This window comes from Lutra lutra, chromosome 6, assembly GCF_902655055.1.
Source record: "Lutra lutra chromosome 6, mLutLut1.2, whole genome shotgun sequence".
NCBI lineage: Eukaryota > Metazoa > Chordata > Mammalia > Carnivora > Mustelidae > Lutra > Lutra lutra.
The window spans coordinates 3,515,069-3,532,363 of NC_062283.1; the positions used below are offsets into that span (position 1 = coordinate 3,515,069).

General features: G+C 48.6%; 1 protein-coding gene across 6 annotated transcripts in view; it reads left to right on the forward strand.

Annotated features, from left to right (window-relative positions):
- The window catches only part of CARMIL1 (capping protein regulator and myosin 1 linker 1), a 315,620-nt gene that overhangs the window by 103,548 nt on the left and 194,777 nt on the right, over positions 1–17,295 (forward strand). For 5 of the 6 annotated variants that reach the window (XM_047732884.1, XM_047732885.1, XM_047732890.1 and 2 more), the window contains one exon: positions 16,293–16,343. In XM_047732884.1, the coding sequence (XP_047588840.1) occupies positions 16,293–16,343 (51 nt within the window). Of the gene's footprint in view, positions 1–13,672; positions 13,749–16,292; positions 16,344–17,295 lie in introns of those variants that run through there. The other variant, XM_047732889.1, reaches the window with a different exon arrangement.

Below are 17,295 nucleotides of genomic sequence, written 5' to 3' on the forward strand. Positions count from 1 at the left end.
TTGGCGGACCGGTCCTGAGAAGCCCCGCTCCGCTGGCCTGAGATTCTGTCCGCGAGTGTCGGGGAGGCCTTGCAGAAATCCTAGCTCCGTCCGTGCAGTTTCCAGTTTCCACTTCTGTTTTTATGCTCCTTCCTATCTGTCTCTACCTTAAAATCTCCATGCGGATCCTGCAGATTTAGCATAGTCGGTGACGAACGCATCTGCCCTTTCCAGGGAAAGGAAAGATGGCCTGAAAAGGTGAAGTGAACCCCAGTCCCTGCCCACCCCCCACTGCCCCCAAGACCATTCTCGGTGCCTTAGGGTCTCCGTGTTAGACCAACACCCACCTTCCTGGATGCTTTTCCTTTCTGCTTGTCGTCGGAAGAATTAGCATCTCAGGAAACCAAAAAGACGTTTTAAGTTGAATGATGAGGTATTGGTCTGATCCTCCTTGGTTCTAAAATGCCTTGTGCCTCTGGCTGTGCTTAATGGCATCGGCGATTTTTTTTTCCCCCCAGGATTAAGACTAGGCATTTTTGCCCCTCTATCTTGAGTCTCCTTCCAGAACTTACAGTTTGGGGATTTCAAAAAACACCACACTCATGAAGGAGATGTGTTTTTCTCCAGCAGTGGCCATCGAAATGACAAGCCAGGTGACACAGCACAGCTGGTGGCCTTCTTGGGACAGGTGCCCGGTCGCAGAGCCGGATGGCTGTCCTCCACCCAAGGGTGTGAAACCCCATCTTCACTGTCACCATGGCAACAGGCCCCGCCTATAGATGGCACAGTGACTTACAGCTCAGTGGTATGCTGAATGTCTGCCTCACTAAGAGGGGACCACGGTTCAGACTGGCCCAGACTGTATTTTAAAAGACCAGGCTAACCTCACCATCCTTGAGAAGACCTTCCAAATTTCCGAGAAGCAAGACGTATGATACGTTTCTAATTTTATACATTTCCCAAAGAGTAAATAGTACTTTTGGTCCCAGATATAATGTATTTATGCTCATTTCACAGGAACTAACACATACTTAAACAATTTTAAATAATTTTCACGGTTTGTATTTGTTTTTGTTTTTTTTTTCTTTGCTTTTATGTTGTTGTGTCTCAGCTCTGATCTAATAACATTCAAGGATCCAGTCACCAATTGTAATATCCTTCCTGGGGGGAGAAATACATTATATTGTTTTATTTATGTGTATATGTATAATATATACATATATTATACACACACACACATATATATATGACTTATAAGTATGATTGTGTTATATACGTTATTATGTAACATGTCATGTTATAGAATAGTTCATTCATATACAAAAACACATGTATACACATCTATAAAATTGATGATCCTTTAATCCTACAGTACTTTCTGGAAACACGTTATAGTTAAAAGGTAAGGAGACACAACCTTGAACCTCAGTTGGAGGTGACACGGGAACTTGGACTTGCTGGCTTGGAAAATGAGGACAGTTGTGTTCTTTTGCAAATATCAGAGAGTTCCTGGGACTTAGTTTCCTTATCCTCAAAATGAAGGAATTTCACTGACAACTTCAAAGGTCAGCTCTACACTGACTGAATTGCCCTATTAATCTCTCAGGCCGTGCAGTTCAGCGATGAAAGTAGGGTTAGCTTGAGTGTTTCAAAAGCAAGATTAATGAAAGCTCATTCTGCAGCTGGTGGGTGAGGAGATTAGTGAGGAATGTTGCCCATCGTCTGTCTGAGTCTGGTTTGCTGGTGAGCAAGGGAACCCTGTTTTGCTGGGGCTACCTGACCGAATCCAACCCACTGCCTGGTGGTAGGGCCAGCCTCTTGCCAGACCCCAGGGCTGTTGCTGGGGTCCAAAGGAGCGGCCTTGCCACCAGCTCTGTTCTTCCAGACGGTGTTTCGAGACCCAGCCCTGCCAACTCACTAGGATTTGGGAACTAAAGATTTGTACGTGATGTTTGTTTTTCTAAAAATTTTAACAATTTTCCCTCTTCATGTCTTAGTAATTCCTGCTTCTCTTTCCTGACCAACCTACAGATTTACACTGTAAAATTTAGGACCGCCGTTAATCTTTCCTTGCCTTGATTTCCTCAGCTGAAAGATGGTGGCGCGAACACCAGGCCTTTCGCTCCGAGCGATCTGGGGAGGCAAAGTGAGATAACCCATGCCAGAAAGTGCTTCAAACTTAGAGCAGGAGGGTAGTTCAGGTATCATAAGAGTGTCCTGTCTTTCTTTCTCGGTGACATTTAAAATGTTAGCATTGAATATACTTCAAGGAGGGAGATCTCATTCTGAATATCATTGTTAGAGTGATGGCCTGGAAGGTATTACAGTTGCAAACAAAAACTCAGAAAATGTGCTTTAAAACTGTTAAGACCAGGTCATCCACAGTTTGTTTTCAAAGAATATGGGCAGACTTAGGAGAAGCCATTGGTAACTGTGGGGCATAATGAAAAATAAGATCTTACAAATCTGGAGATGCCTGGCTGGTTCAGTCGGTTAAGCACCTGCCTTCGTCCCAGGTCATGATCCCGGGGTCCTGGGATCAAGTCCTGTGTCGGGCTCCCTGCTCAGCGAGGATCCTGCTTCTCCCACTCCCTCTGCCCTTCCCCCGCTTATGTTCCTTCTCGCTCTCAAATAAATAAATAAATAAATAAAAATCTTTTAGAAAGGTCTTACAAATCTGTGTTGTACGTATCCTTTTAATTTAGTTATGAGAGAAAAAGCGTGATGTACAGCTCATGAAGGTGAAGTGATTTTTTTCCCCTTTAGAGTTGTAGAGTTGAATATGGTAGCCGCTTGTCACAATACTAGCTGGATGGTTTAAAATGAAATAAATTCAATAAAACTTCAGTGCCTCAGTCAGGTTAGTCACATTTTAAGTGCTCAGTGGCCGCATGTGGGTAGTAGAGTGTGTTGGAGAGACCAGATAGAGAACATTTCTAGAAGGTTCTGGGAGATAGTGCTGCTGAAGAGAAGCTGTGAAGAAAGGCAAAAGAACACCCCATCTTCCTTCTTCCCAAGGTTGCTTTTTAGAATTCGAATGGAGTCTCTGGCTTTATGTTACTCCATCTTAACTGTACGTTTGAAATTATGAAAGAGAGCGCAAGGCAGGTAGGCAGGAAAGCATGGCTCACTCCAAAACATCATTTGTTTCTCTACTGAGAACAAACGTGCCCTTGGAAAATCCTGGAGGCAGTTCTTTGCTCTCAAGTTGCACTTCCTCGTAAATATTTTCTTACTTCACCAGATAACGCATTACCTAGACCAGCCTAGCAGTCCCTTAATCTTGTCCCAACTTGAATTGTTAAGTAATTATTTCATGGGTATAAACCAAATCCTCACCTTTAGCAAAATGATCTCTTCTATTCCACATTCACTCTCTCCACAAATCCATTTGGGCTCCACTGTCAAAGGGTATCCAGAATCCGGCCACTTCTCACCACTCCCGCTGACGCCTGGGGTCCCGGCTACGTTCGTCTCTCGCCGGTTCTTCCACTTGCCTCCTGACTGGGTTTCCTGCTTTCCCTCCAGCCCTCTTACCCGCTTCGCCATTCTCTTCTCAACAGGGCAGCCCGGCAGTCCGAGAGCTCACCTCAATCCTGTGCTCACAGTCCTCTGGTGGTTTACCCTTTTATTCCAAGTAAAAGCTAATGTGTGGGCGGTGGCCTGTAAGGCCTCTCAGATCTCACAGCCCCCTCCACGCCCCTTGTCACCTCCTGGCCTCAGTCATGCTTGCTCTCTGCGAGCCACAGTGGGCTCTTTATCCTTCGGTTACCAGAGACATATCTCGCCTCAGGACCTTTGCGCTTGCTGTCTCCTCTGCCTATACCACACTTGCCCGAGATAGCCAGATGGCTCATGGCTGCATTTCCTTTCCACCTTCTTCAACGTCCCTTCATAATGAGGGCTCACCAAACTATTTAAAAATGCCACTTACCAACCCCCTCCCCAGTGTCTATACAGCAATCCCTATTCCCTCTCCTAGCAAGATTTTTTTCCCCCACAGTACTCCTCATCAGCTGGCATACCATCCATATGGTTATTTATTTGTGTGAAGTCTGTCCCCTCTCAGTGGAATATAAGCTGCTTGACGGCAGAGCTTTATGCCTTTTTAATCTGAGTATCTAGCGCAAGGTAGGCACGCAATACTTATTTAATGAATGAGAGGAAGAATGACTCAAATATCTAGTGGATTATGATAAATGCTACATACACACAAAGAACAGGATCAGATTGGTGCATTTAGAAGGAAAGTCTGTGTTTTGGAACCAGAGTGCTCATCTAACCGAGCTTCATTTAACAAGAGAAACACAGAGATGCCCCTTGCAGTGTAATCCTGCCTCCAGCCCCTTGCTCTTGGGGACTGCTCTGGTTCCAGGCTCTGCTTTCTGGCTTACCCTACTAGCGCCTCCATTCCCCTCCTTCCTACTCTGGACACGCCTCACAGGGTGCATCTGAACCAGGGCTCCAGGGATCCTATGTGGACAGCTCAGGAAAGAGTGAGAACTAGGAGCTCTGGTCTTAGTCCTTTTAGGAGCCGAGTGGCCATAGAGTTGTGTTTATTCTCAGGTAGCAGGGGCCGTGAATGAGGGACCCAACCAGTGTGTGCTGCTTCGGGGGGCAGGGAGGACGTGACTTTTAGACAGAAGGAGGTGGGTCCCTTACCCCATGCTGGGAAGTGTCTGATGCCAGACTGGGGCACCCTGCCTGTTCCTGGCATCCTGGGGAGAGGGGAGAGCGTGGGAGTGCCTGGGGGCAGTAAAGATGGGGGCGCTTACAGTGGGCTGGTCCTTCCCAGTGCAGAGGGCCTTGAGGTGTGGGTGGAAGGGTGCAGCCCATAGCAGCAGGTGTCTGGCCCGAGGCTCTGGACTTTTCCCTTCCTGCCATTGTACCAAAGCTGATTTGGGCTGAAAAAGCTCTGCCCAGAGGTTTCACTTTATCTGGAAACTTGGAGCCATTTGGCATCAGGCCCCCGTGGAGTTATTCAGTTAGATGAATGATGTTTCTGTGTTGCCTGAGCAAAACACTGCTCCCCGTAGCAGATCGCATTTTATCTGAAATTTCAATAAAGGAAACCAGACTAGTGCCTTTTTTTTTTTTTTTTTTTTAACGGTTTCCTCTCTTTGGCCTGTCCTTTGAGTGTGCCCTGGTTTTAGAAGATAGGTTTCCTTATGTTTAAATTTTCTATCAGTCGTCACTAAGATAACATAGGGTTATTTTTGTATTTTGTATAAAATCTGTCTCCTGGGTAGTTCCCTGCCCCACCCTTTCTGAGTTGTTTAGTTTTGTGGATTTCGCTCTGATGCCCCGTTAGCACATTCAAGGGCGAAATCAAGATGTAGGAAGCCAGAGGCTCTCTGATAGTATTTATGAAAGCACATTTTGCTTCTCCTGCATGCATGGCCAGAGAGGGCGTCCCCAACTTGCGGAGCTGCTGAAGGCCAGCGTGGGGGCCTGCCTCTCTGCGGGGAATTAGTGAAGTTCTTTGAGCACAGTAGACAAAAGGCAGGATGTCAGCAAGTGGCACTTCTAAACCTTTCCTCTGCTAGGTAACCTTTGCTTATTACCTCGCTCTTCCTTTTGACAGGTACGGTGGGAATTAACTAGCAGATGCCTTTGTAGTGGGCCGAGGTGAGCTGCAAGCAATACATCTTCAGGTCCTTTCCTTCTAGGATACCCCTGTGAAGTGCGAAGGACGTGTCGCTGACGTAGCAGGCGGCGGAATTAACAGGCAGGCGGAATTTTTCTAATCAGTTTCACAGACTGCGGCAACCTTTTACTTTGTAAAATCGTGAATTTTCATGTCTGGAAAGGGGTTGGGGAGGAGCTGTCCAGACACTTGAACCCCTTCTCTGTGCCGGGCATGGGGAAATGTAGCCTTGAAGAGGACAGATAAGGTCCCTGCTCCCAGGTCAGGTGGGGCCGGAAGATATTAAATGCGTCATTCCACCGATAATGAAATTGTGCTACGTGTTACTAAGGGAAGATGCAAATGACAGGCTACCTGCCGGAGCCTGAACTGCCTTCGGGTAGTCCTTTAGGTTGGGGTCCGAAGGATGAGTAGTTGGGAAGAAGGTGAAGGTACGGGAAGGAGGGGCAGGACCCTCCCCGTGGGAGCACCCCCAGAAGGCCGCTGCGGCTGGGTGGGGAGGAGAGGGCTGAAGTGATGCTCAGAGCCGCTGCAGAGCTTAGCAGACGAGGGATGTGCTAACGTGTGGGTTTCAGAGCCCAGCAGGATCCGACCTGGGCTGAGACCGCATGTTAGGAGACAATATTTGGACCTTTAGGTAGGGGAGGGAGGGCAAACTCTGGTTCCAGGACAGGTGAGTGGAATGTGATCCAGCCCAGGAGAAGGATGGGCACTGGCCTCACGCACTTCAGAGGGAGAGGAGGAGGGAGGCCGAGGCGGCTGCAGGTGCAGAAGGCTGCGAGGTTTGCGCTGGGCTGGTCAGCGATTCCGTTCCCGTCATTTCTGTTTTCTCAGTGAAGTAGGAGGCAAAGCTGTCCTCCCGGTGGAAGGAAGTGGAGTCTGCTTGCTGGGTTAGAGCCCTTCTCCAGCTGTGCTTGGCAGGCACCCCGGCTGGCGGGTATGGGCCAGGCAGCCGGGCGGGTTCATCCAGAGTTGGGGTTTTTCTCTGTGGGCGTGATGAGAGGACAAGGGAGGTATTAACAGCAGGGAAGGGTCTCAGGGAGGTTTCTGTGGGATGAAGGGGCTGTGGCTGATGGGGCGGGAGGATGGAATGGTCAATGGCCGGCCCGTGCAGGGGTTGGGAATGGGGTGGTGGGGCTCGCCGAGTCGGGGAACAAGAAGCGAGGGCTTGGCTGACTGCCCTGGGCGTGGAAATCTCCTGGGGCTCTTGTGGGAATGCAGGTTCTGATGCTGCGGGTCCGGGAGGGGCTCAGACTCTGCGTTTCAGCAAGCTGCTGAGGGGCGCCAGCGCCTCTGGCCCGTGGGTCGCACTTTGAGGAGGAGTGAGCAGCTTGTCGTTGGAGCGGGAGCCTGAATTAGAAATCCTCGAGGTGCTGCAGTCTTTAGCAATAGGTAACACGGCCTGGGAATGGCTGAGCGGCCCCCCCGAGGCTCAGGTGCCCGGCGGGGATGGTAACGCTTACTATGGGCAGCACCACTCCAAGCGTCTGTTGTCTGATCGTCCCCCAGACCACAGTGAGGTACGTATTACAGTCCCTTATCTTACAGGTGAGAAGTGAGGCGCGGAGAGGCCTGTCCCCAAATCACCCATACTCGTGAGCAATGGGGTCAGGACTCAGGCTGGGCGATAACCTCTCTGGAGCCCAGGGAGGGGTGCATCCCTGACCCTGAGTGCTAGCCTCATCTGTGAACGTGGTTAAAAAGGTCCAGTAGAATGCTAGGGTCTCACAAGTTATCTCTCTAATCGTCACAACTGTCCAGTAGAGCCTGTGCTCTACCCATTTCACAGGTAAGAAAAGTAAGGTTCAGAGGGATTATGTAGTTAATCAGTGGGGGAGTTTTCAAGCACCTGACTTGCTTTGCTCTGAGTCCAAAGTGCGTTCCTCCCTGTATCAGGTTTCACTCCATCACCACGCAGAAAAGCAAATTCTCTTCTGATTCTCTGGGAGGCTGCAGTTACCTTGGGAATAATCTCCCAGGACTGACTCAGGCTATATCCTAGAGACTGAGGTGTTGAGAACCAAGCTGAGCCCAGGGGACTGGCATCTGGGCTTGGCTCTGGCTCTCTCACTCTCACGTCTCTTAGGTCTCAGTTTTTTATGCCTAGCGATCACTTCCAGAGCTACATTCTCTAAGCATCCGGATGGTTCTAACGGCTCTGTTTACATTAATGTCTACTATAGGTTTAGCATTCCATCGGTTATCTTTAAATCTTACACAAGGACGAATGGTGTTTCTAACTTCGAGATGAGGGTCCTGCAGCCTGGAAACTTCAGGTAACCTGCCTGCTGCCTCCCCGCTCACCCCATGTCAACGCTGGGGTTTGTGCCAACGTCTATCTGACTGCAAAGCCCTTGTTCTGGCCTCCGGACCCTGCTGCCTCTGCCTCATCTGTAGCCTCATGGTGGGCGGTGCTTACAGGTTTCATAAGTCAGGACTCTCAGACTCTCAAAACCCGGACTCCGAGATGGGCTCTTTTTGATATTGGTTTGAGAGGCCCCTCTCCTACGCATGTTGCATGCCTGTGCACACACACACATGTGCACGCCCACGTACCATGTGCACGCCGGTATCTCTGGAGCAGAAGTCTCATGAAAGGGTGGCTTCTGGTATTCCCTTGCAAGGCACTTGGTTATCTTTTTGCTTTCAGTTCGGTTTAGTCCATTTTATTTTGATACTTGCTAAGCCCTACTGATGAGTATGTGCAGGGAAGTCTGCGTGACTCAGGAGGTTAAATGTCCGACTCTTGATTTCAGCTCAGGTCATGATCTCAGGGTCGTGAGATCGAGCCCCATATCAGCCTTCCTGCCGGGCATGGAGCCTGCTTGGGATTCTCTGTGTCCCTCTCCCTCTCCCCCACTGCCCCCCCCCGCCTTGTGCAATGCTCTCTAAAATAAAAATAAGGATTTCTGGATACAGAAATCTTTCTCCCAATTTCTAATCTCTGAATTTCATGACAAATCTCTTTCTGATTATATAGGTAGCAGTATTAAATCTAAATCAGTCCTCCTACCATATGCCACCACACTTTCACAAAGTAGAAAAATATTTCATAAATTTGCTCTGAGAGAAGGAAAGAAAATTGTACTTTTTACACTGGATGACAGTGCTAATGTATCAAAAGAGAATAAGGAAGTGACTTCTGTGACTTCTTGGCTAGAAAGATGAGGGTATAAGGCTGGAAAACAGAGGCTGATTGGGTGAAATGGTTCAGGTTGGGGAGAAACCACAGCAACAGAATTCCAGTAAAAGATGGTGAAACTAACTTCTTGTTCCAATGCTAACGTATAGCCCATTGTTAACTATAGTTATTCTTGTAAATGTGCCCAAGGATATACCTTTATTGGACTTTGTTTTGCACCTGGTTTTGTTCTGAGTACCTCACATATGGTATCTGGGTAGGTGATATTGTCCCCATGCTTTTACGGAGGGGGAGACCAGGGCACAGAGAGGCTAAGTAACCTGCCCAAGGTCACACAGCTGGTAGTAAGTGGTGTAGTGGGAATTCATCCCTGGGCCCTCTGCCTCTGGAGCCAGCCTTCTTTGTCACTACGCTGTCATGGTTACTTGTCTTTTCTTTCAAGTGATTCTTTGTGGTCCCTGTTGGATGCCATACCTGGGACAGAGGGTCCTCACCTCACCTCTGGGGTTATATACATGGATGGAAAGTGATTGGAGTCCATCCACCTGATGGGGCGGCCAGAAGGGATCTGTAGAGTTGATTTGATTTCTGACCTTCTTGAGCTCTGGCTGTTTCTTGTTTTGTTTTGGCTTTTTTGGCAGGGGGGATTATGAGAACTACCTCCCACCTCACCCCCCTTTTTAAATTTGTGTTTAAAATTCTGTTGCTTGAAACAAAGAGGAACTCTAATGCATGCTGACCAGTCCTTTAACCCTTCCTGGTCTGTTTCCTCTTCTGTGAAATAAAGGAATTGGATACACCTTTCCCCAGGTCCTTCTCAGCTCTGTGATTTTTAGCTATAATTGGGTCCTAGTGACTCTCACGTTCAAGAGGAGACTGGCTGGTGGGTTGAGGACACAGGAGAAGTTTTGTTAGTTAACTGGGTTAATACGATAATGTTGTATGTTTTCATTCTTCCTTGCACGGCTGTGACCCTTCTGTCGAATTCATTTAGAACATAAACAGGACAGTGATGACTAATCCCTTCCCAAGCACCCACCTGGGGTTGAGAGCTCTGGGCAGGAACTCTGAACCCCTGAGGGCCTGACGTGGGCCCACCTGCACCCCGAGGAGCTGGAGCTGGGTATTGGACTCATCTTGTTCATAGCCTGGGAGGTGGTCCCTTTCTAGGGAGAATTCTGCCTCGAAAAGTGTGTCCTGGGGTGCCTGGGTGGCTCAGTCAGTTAAGCATCTGCCTTCGGCTCAGGTCATGAGCCTGGGGTCCTGGGATCGAGCTCCGCATCGGGCTCTCTGCTCGTGTTTCTCCCTCTGCCTGCCACTCTCCCTGCTTGGGCACCGTCACCATCCCCGACAAATAAATAAAGAAATAAAGTGTTTAAAAAAAAAAAAAGAAAGAAAAATGTGCCCTCATAATAGAATCAGTGTGACATATTCCAGAGTTTTGTGTCTTGAAAGCAGATGTGATGCGGAGTGACGTTAACGAGAATGGATGTTTTGAAGTAGCCACATGTTCATCTGCGGAGAAACATTAAATGCGTTTGTTTTCTTTCATGCTTCGGTAATGGAGCTTGCAGCAATGGGACTGCAGGCAGAAGGAAGCCATTGTGTCTGACATGCTGTGTTTAAACGCCCCGTTGTCTGCACAGTGACAGAAATAACCAGGTGAAGAAGAAATGGATGTGCACAGGTGTGAGAGACCCGAAGCCCGACTCCAGTGGCTTCCTCGCGCCCGTATGGAGGGAGCATCTGTCTTGCCAGGGAGTAGGGTCCCAGGAAGGAACTAATTCCTCTCAGCAGATATGTCCTGGGGACTTGCCCTTTGCAGCTGTCCACACACCAGAGAGGAGCAGGGTCCTGGAACAGGGGGAGCCCACAGTGGGCCTAAGTCACGGACCCCAAGTTCAGGAAGGGGACACGGGACCTCTTTCACCATTCTTAATTCTAGTTTGGGGACATTTAGGTCCACAAAGATAGGGACCTGTTCCGTTAGGGCCCTCAGCCAGGTTGAGGCCAACCCCAGGGTACATATGGCTGACTCCCTCTTGGTTTAACATGGTGGTGGGCATGCGTCGCGGTTTTGTTGTACTATTGAGATAAACAAATACTCACACACGGTTGTGCTGTTTGACCCGCGAGCGCTCTTCTGGGTGCATCAAACGTATGACGGACCCGGTGAACCCTCACGGCTCTGTCGGTGCAGGTACGATTTCTGCTCCCATTTGCAGAAGAGGAAACAGACCCACAGTGATGGTCAGGTGGTCCGCCTAACAGATAGCAGATCGAATTGAAATGCAGACAACCGTCCCACTCTAGGCTTCTCCCTTGAGAGTGCTGGGCCAGGGGTAGATAAACTCCTTCTGTATGAGACCTGATAGTTCTTTCTGTATGGGACCAGAGAGTAAGTATTTTAGGCCCTCTGTGCCCTAAAAATGCCTGTGTGAAAGCAGCCAGAGACAGTACATCAAACAAATGGTGTAGCCATGTCCCGTTAAAGCTTTATTTATAAAAAGAGGCGGTGTGCGGGATTTGGCCCATAGGCTGTAATTTTCAGATCCTGTACTAGACTATCCTGCCTCGTTAGGGCACATCTGTTAATGACACAAAGAAACAGATAGATACTCAGTAGTGTGGTGATCCAGTGTTATAAGGGATCAGGAGCCAGAAATTGCGCAAAAATGATGTTTGTATTCCTTTCGGGTGAAGCCTCCTCCTGCTTTAGCTAGAGAGGGTGATGGTTGTCATGGCTGGGTGCAGTGTGTTAGGAGGCTCAGGGCCAGGAGAGACTTTTTATTCTCAACTTTCTGGGCAATCTTGTGCAAGGCTCTGGGCATCTGTCACTCATACCTGCACGGTGGTGATAATGGTCCTCGCCACCTGTCTGTCTCTCTCCCTGGAAGGGTGTGTCTTGGATTAAAGAGGTCTTGTCCATGATACCCTTTGAGTTGGGAGTCTGGAAGAGGGTAAACGTATTACATGGCTTTCTTCATTTAGTTTGCTTGCAAATTAGAGAGTACTTAGGGGGTATAAGACCCTTTTTTGAATATTTGCCCTGTAGAGCCCAATTTTAAAGGAAAGGCATTCTTGGTAATCTGCACGAGAGAATGTGGATTCAGGTGTCATGAATTTATGGATTACCTGTGCGGCGGTAGGCTTTAGGCAATGGAGTTATTAAAGAGGGTGAAATAGGTATTTATTTCAGTTTTTAAGAAGTATGCAGTGAGAGGGCTTCATAGCCAACCACATTATATATCATTTCCGTAAGAATATTTAGGCTCCTCTGCTAAGTTGTGAGTCTTAGCAGTAGGGAGGATTTTTATAAAACGTTTCGAAGTGAAATTTTGAAGTTAAAAGTTGAGTGGAGAAGCCTCAGAGGGAGCAAGGCTGCTGCTTGCATTTCAATGAAAGGGAGAGGAAATTCATTATAGGGCTTGAAGATGTGGTTTGCATGCTAAGACCTTTGTGGAAGAATGGGCCTCCCCAGAGGAGGTGGGAGGGAAGTTGTAGCTTATCCTTGGTGACTAAGTTTCCTTGATTAAGCACAGATATTTCTTCTGAGGCCCTCTACCTGCCCCCAAGTTGTTATTTTTTTTTTTTTTTAACTTTGCAAGAAAATATATTGAACTGAAAATTTTAGCCTATAGGATATCTCAGAATCTTGGTAGGTTTTGTTTGTTTTGTTCTGTTGCCAAAAACTATTATTTAAAAAAAAAATCCAGCAAGTGTAACTACTTAATTTTAATTTGGGAATTGAAATTTAAGATGCTATCACATCAGTTAAAATGATAGAGAGCGGGTATTTGGCAAAGACCTTCTGGGAGCTGGGCTAGGCCTTTATCTACATCGGTATACATACTTAAAATAACAGCATTTGTCCTGTGGAGGAATATTCCTCTTGTTCTACAGATGAGCAAATTGAAGTATCGGGAAGTTCACTGACTGTTGGGGTTAAACCGCTAGCGAGTAGCAGAACCAGAATTTAAATCTGCCTTCCTGATTCCAAAACCCATGGAGGGAGGCTGAGCAACGGTCCTGGAGTCCTGGAACACAGGATTTTCAGTGCTCAGACTAGAAACATCAGCAAATGGGGTGCTTGTTACTCCCAGCACCGAGGTGGTGCTCATTACTGGGATCAATCGCAGAGGAGTTTTCCTGTGATCGCCATATATATGCACTCTGAAACCTCCAAGACAACAAAACCCGGGGCAGTCTTGGAGCTGAACAGGAAAGCTAGGAGACCAAGTTCTTTGGGGTTCCCAGCATGAACGTAGCCCCATTTATTGGCCCAGTTTGCATTGATGGGCCAAGAGGCAGGATTCTTGGAATAAAGGCATTTGTAGTTTTCTTCTCTTGCTGCAAAATACTGCTACACTCTGGTGCTTGCAGGCGGGTATAGTCCGGAAAGGCTGGGTTGGCTTCGGATAATTTCACCCACTCCACCCCACCCCCTCCCAAACTTTCTAAGACCAGTCCTCGTGCCTCTGGGGACCGTAGATGACCACCAGAAATGGGGACCGGCCGGCAGAAAGCTTCTTCCTTCAAAGCCTGGGCTCCCACACGGATGTGGCTCTTTTCAGGCAAATTCTGTTGGCCCGTGTCCAAATTCCAAAGGACACTGGGTACAACTTCCGGAGGACACTGGGTACTTAAGGAATATTTTTGAAGAAAGGGAGTTGGCGGGGCGCCTGGGTGGCTCAGTGGGTTAAGCCACTGCCTTCAGCTCAGGTCATGATCTCAGGGTCCTGGGATCGAGTTCCGCATCGGGCTCTCTGCTCGGCAGGGAACCTGCTTCCCTCTCTCTCTCTCTCTGCCTGCCTCTCTGTCTACTTGTGATCTCTCTCTCTGTCAAATAAATAAATAAAATCTTTAAAAAAAAAAAAGGGAGTTGGCACACAGGAGCACAGATTGGAGGCTCTGTCAGGCTGGCTGAGGGAAAGCAGAAGCGCTCATTAGGACGTCGTAGTGTCTACGCATGGTCAAGAGGTTGGTTGCTCTTTATTCAAAGGGTGAAGCCGTAGGAACATTCTGGGTTTTTTGTTTTGTTTTGTTTTGTTTTAATCCTCCCTTTTAAAAAGTGTACCGACCCAGTGAATACTCTATCCATGGCACCTAGAAGCCCCCGTGGTGACTGATCTGGAGAGGGCTTGTCCAGAGAAGGCAGGCAGGCTGCTTGTGGGGAAACTTCCTTCCTACCTCCGAGCCCCGCACGGACGAAGGGGCGGGAAGCCGACCCAGGCCGCTGGGTGCTTGTTTGAGATTAATTTCTAACACTTATTAATTAGATTCACACAGGGGACCTTGTAATCACTTAATTACCGAGGCGCTCTTTGTTCAACCGTGTCAAAAGGTGCCTTGTCATTTTTATTTCACGTTTTGAGTGTCTCTGTGACCGTGTTACAAATGAAATATCCTTCCAGAAAGAATGCGGGATCTCCTCTGTGACAGTGGCTACTGTTGGAAATCGGCATAAATAAGATACAAGCTCTCGAGTGCTTGGCATAGGGGAAGTGCTGAGAAATGAGGGCAGAGTGGGGGGTGGGGAGTGGGGAACCAGAGGAGGGACTGGAGACTGAGAAGCTGGGGAGCGTGGGGGGCAGTGGCTGCCACATCAGGGCAGGGTGTGGAAGAGGGGGAGCAGGTGGGGAGAGACACACACAGACTGAGTTACTCAGGTAGAGAGCTGGAAACAGGTAGGCAGATAGAAGACAGAGACAGATGGGCAGACCAGTAGGGACAGGTTCTTTTCCTTATGATCCTCAAACATCCCTCATCCTGCCAGTGACGCTTATACCTGTTTGCTTTTTTCTGGCTTTAAAGTTCTGTGACTCATCCGTGTTTGCATGTGTGTAGACTCTTCAGGAAGTAGATTCTGGAAATCCGACGGTCTGTATAAGGAATTAGTCTCTGGACCGAGACCACACCAGCTTCGAATCCCAGCTCTGCCACCTGCTTTCTGGGTCACTCAGGAAGTGACATAATCTTTCCAGGCCTTAGTTTCTTCTTGTTCAAATGGGGATAATAACTGTTTCTAGCTCTTAGAGGATCAGGGATGGTGTAACCAGTAGTACTGGTCGTGGTTATCGCTACTGTGCTTGTAACACGATCCTGGATGTCGTGGGACCAGTTTCCCTTTGCAGGACTGTTCACAGAGCATAATGTATTTTTGCAAATACTGGAAAGGCTTGTTCTTGTCTGGGTCTTTTGGCATTGAATGTATTGTGCACGTGAGGGGAAGGTGTAGGGATATAATATGCTGGGGCCAGGGGTCCCAGTGTCCAGTCTCAATGCTGGCACAAGCCGGCAAATGTGATGAGTTTCTCTGGACCTGCTCTCAGATGGGAAACTGAGACGATAAACAAGGGGGTTTTAGGTCACAGGTGATACTGAGTCATCTTTCGGCACGTGAGTTTTGTGACCTGGATACAAATTTACCTTGATGCGGAGTTTCTCTGAGCTTCAGATTTGCGACAAGACTGGGGGTTGTTTGTATTAGTGCCCACAGAAGAGAGAAACATGTGTGCTGCATTGTAAATACTAAATTTAGTGATAAGGAGGTTCTCTGGGAGATGAAACAGCCAGTTCTCCCAGCAGCAACACAGTGTCAGAGACGACTCCTCTCCACTGCAAAGGCCCTGGGGTCTGCCTGGGCCTCCAAGCGCCTTTGGACCGTTGCAGTCATGGATGTGGGATCCCTCCTCCAGGCCTGACTTCAAACCATTTCCAGCCTCTGCAGGGCATGTGGGGCTCTCTAGGCTCCATCGATGTTCTTAGCTGAGTTTTGGAATCAAAACTTCCATACATGGGGGCGCCTGGGTGGCTCAGTGGGTTAAGCCACTGCCTTCGGCTCAGGTCATGATCCCAGGTCCTGGGTTCAAGCCCCGCATCGGGCTTTCTGCTCGGCAGGGAGCCTGCTTCCTCCTCTCTCTCTGCCTGCCTCTCTGCCTACTTGTGATTTCTCTCTGTCAAATAAATAAATAAAATCTTTAAAAAAAAAAAAAAAAAAAAACTTCCATACATGTTCTCTCAAGGACTGGGACAAGCCCGCTGAGAAACTTAGCTGGGAACAGCTTGGAGTACACGGGTTACGCTGCCTGGGCCTTGTGTAAGTGTTTTCCGCCTATGTACAGAGAAGGCGAAGCTAGAGGGCCAGCGTGGCCGGTGGTTGTAATTGGAAGTTGTAATTGGAAAGCGTGCATGAGCCCTTGGCTTCTTCCTTCAGTTTGCTGTTATAGGGAGGCTCATGACTGTCCGTCTGTAAGACCTGTCGTGCTGACTCAGCTGAAGTAATCTCTTGGTCCTGTGGGCCGTTGACCCACCGCTCCCCTTGAGAGTTCTCAAGTGGTTTGTTTGGTGCCTACAGCGACTCTCATGGCCAGCAGCCGTCCCAGTTCCCTTAGTTTTCTCACACGCCAGGAGCCAAGCCCCGTGGCCTCTCGGTGCTCCATGTCCCTCAGTCCTGTGGGTCACACCAGAGTCTCTGAGTCCCACCGGTGGTACTTATACTGATGCTGCTTTTTTCTCCTGCAGGTGCTCACATCATGCCGGGCCTTCCTTGTAACAGCACGGATCCCTAGCAAGGTAAGTGGCCGTGCCTTTCCTCCAACGCGCACGCGCACGCATGTACGCACGCACGCACACACGCGTGCGCCCCTCAGCGACGCAGACTTCATGAGTGAGGCATGTGTACGCATGCGCGCACACGCTCACTCCTCAGTGATGCCGACCTCATGATTGAGGATGTGTCCGGAGCATTCTTAGCACACCCATATTTTCCTTCCTTCTCCTCCAGGAAGCACCTCAGCGTTGCGATGACCAATAGCTTTTACTCCATCGTTTTTCCTCTTCTCGTTTAAAAGCGTCCCATGAAAAGCAGGGAAGCATTGTGCTCCATATCCCCGACCACGAAACCACTCTGTTCTTGAAAGGATCGATTTAATTTCGCCAAGAGACCAGCTCACTGTTTGCTAGTCCAGGGCTCAGGGTGCCTGCTGCCTCCCCCCCCCCCCATTATAACAGATGCTAAATTTTACGATGTTTCTCCGAGGAGTGCAACTATTGGTCCCCGCCCCCTTTGGTCTTGTGAAGTGAGTCTGTTTCTAATGTGTCATAAATGAAATCAATTATTATGGGGATGGTGTTGGGCTACGTTGCCTATATAGTAAAACACCCCAAGGCAGGCTATAAGGAAGTGACTGAACCATTATCCCACTGGTGAAAAATTAATTGCAGAAGGAGATTTTATGGGCTTGAGAAATAGTCAAGTACCCTATTGAGGAGAAGGCCCCTGAATAATGTTTCCCCTAATTAAAAATGTTCTGATGTGGAAAGGTGGCTTATCTCTGGGTCAGTCGCTGCCCCTCTTCTGCTGGCTGATCCCATACTGCCCCCTCCCTTGCTCTGCCCCCAGACTGGCTTTGTCCTATGATGTGCATAGTTTGGGCATTGGTTCTGATTTCAGATCTCGTCAGCATCACAGATGGGGAAAAGCAGTTTCTTCCAAAGTGATGTGTGTTCACGTTGCCCCCTTAGA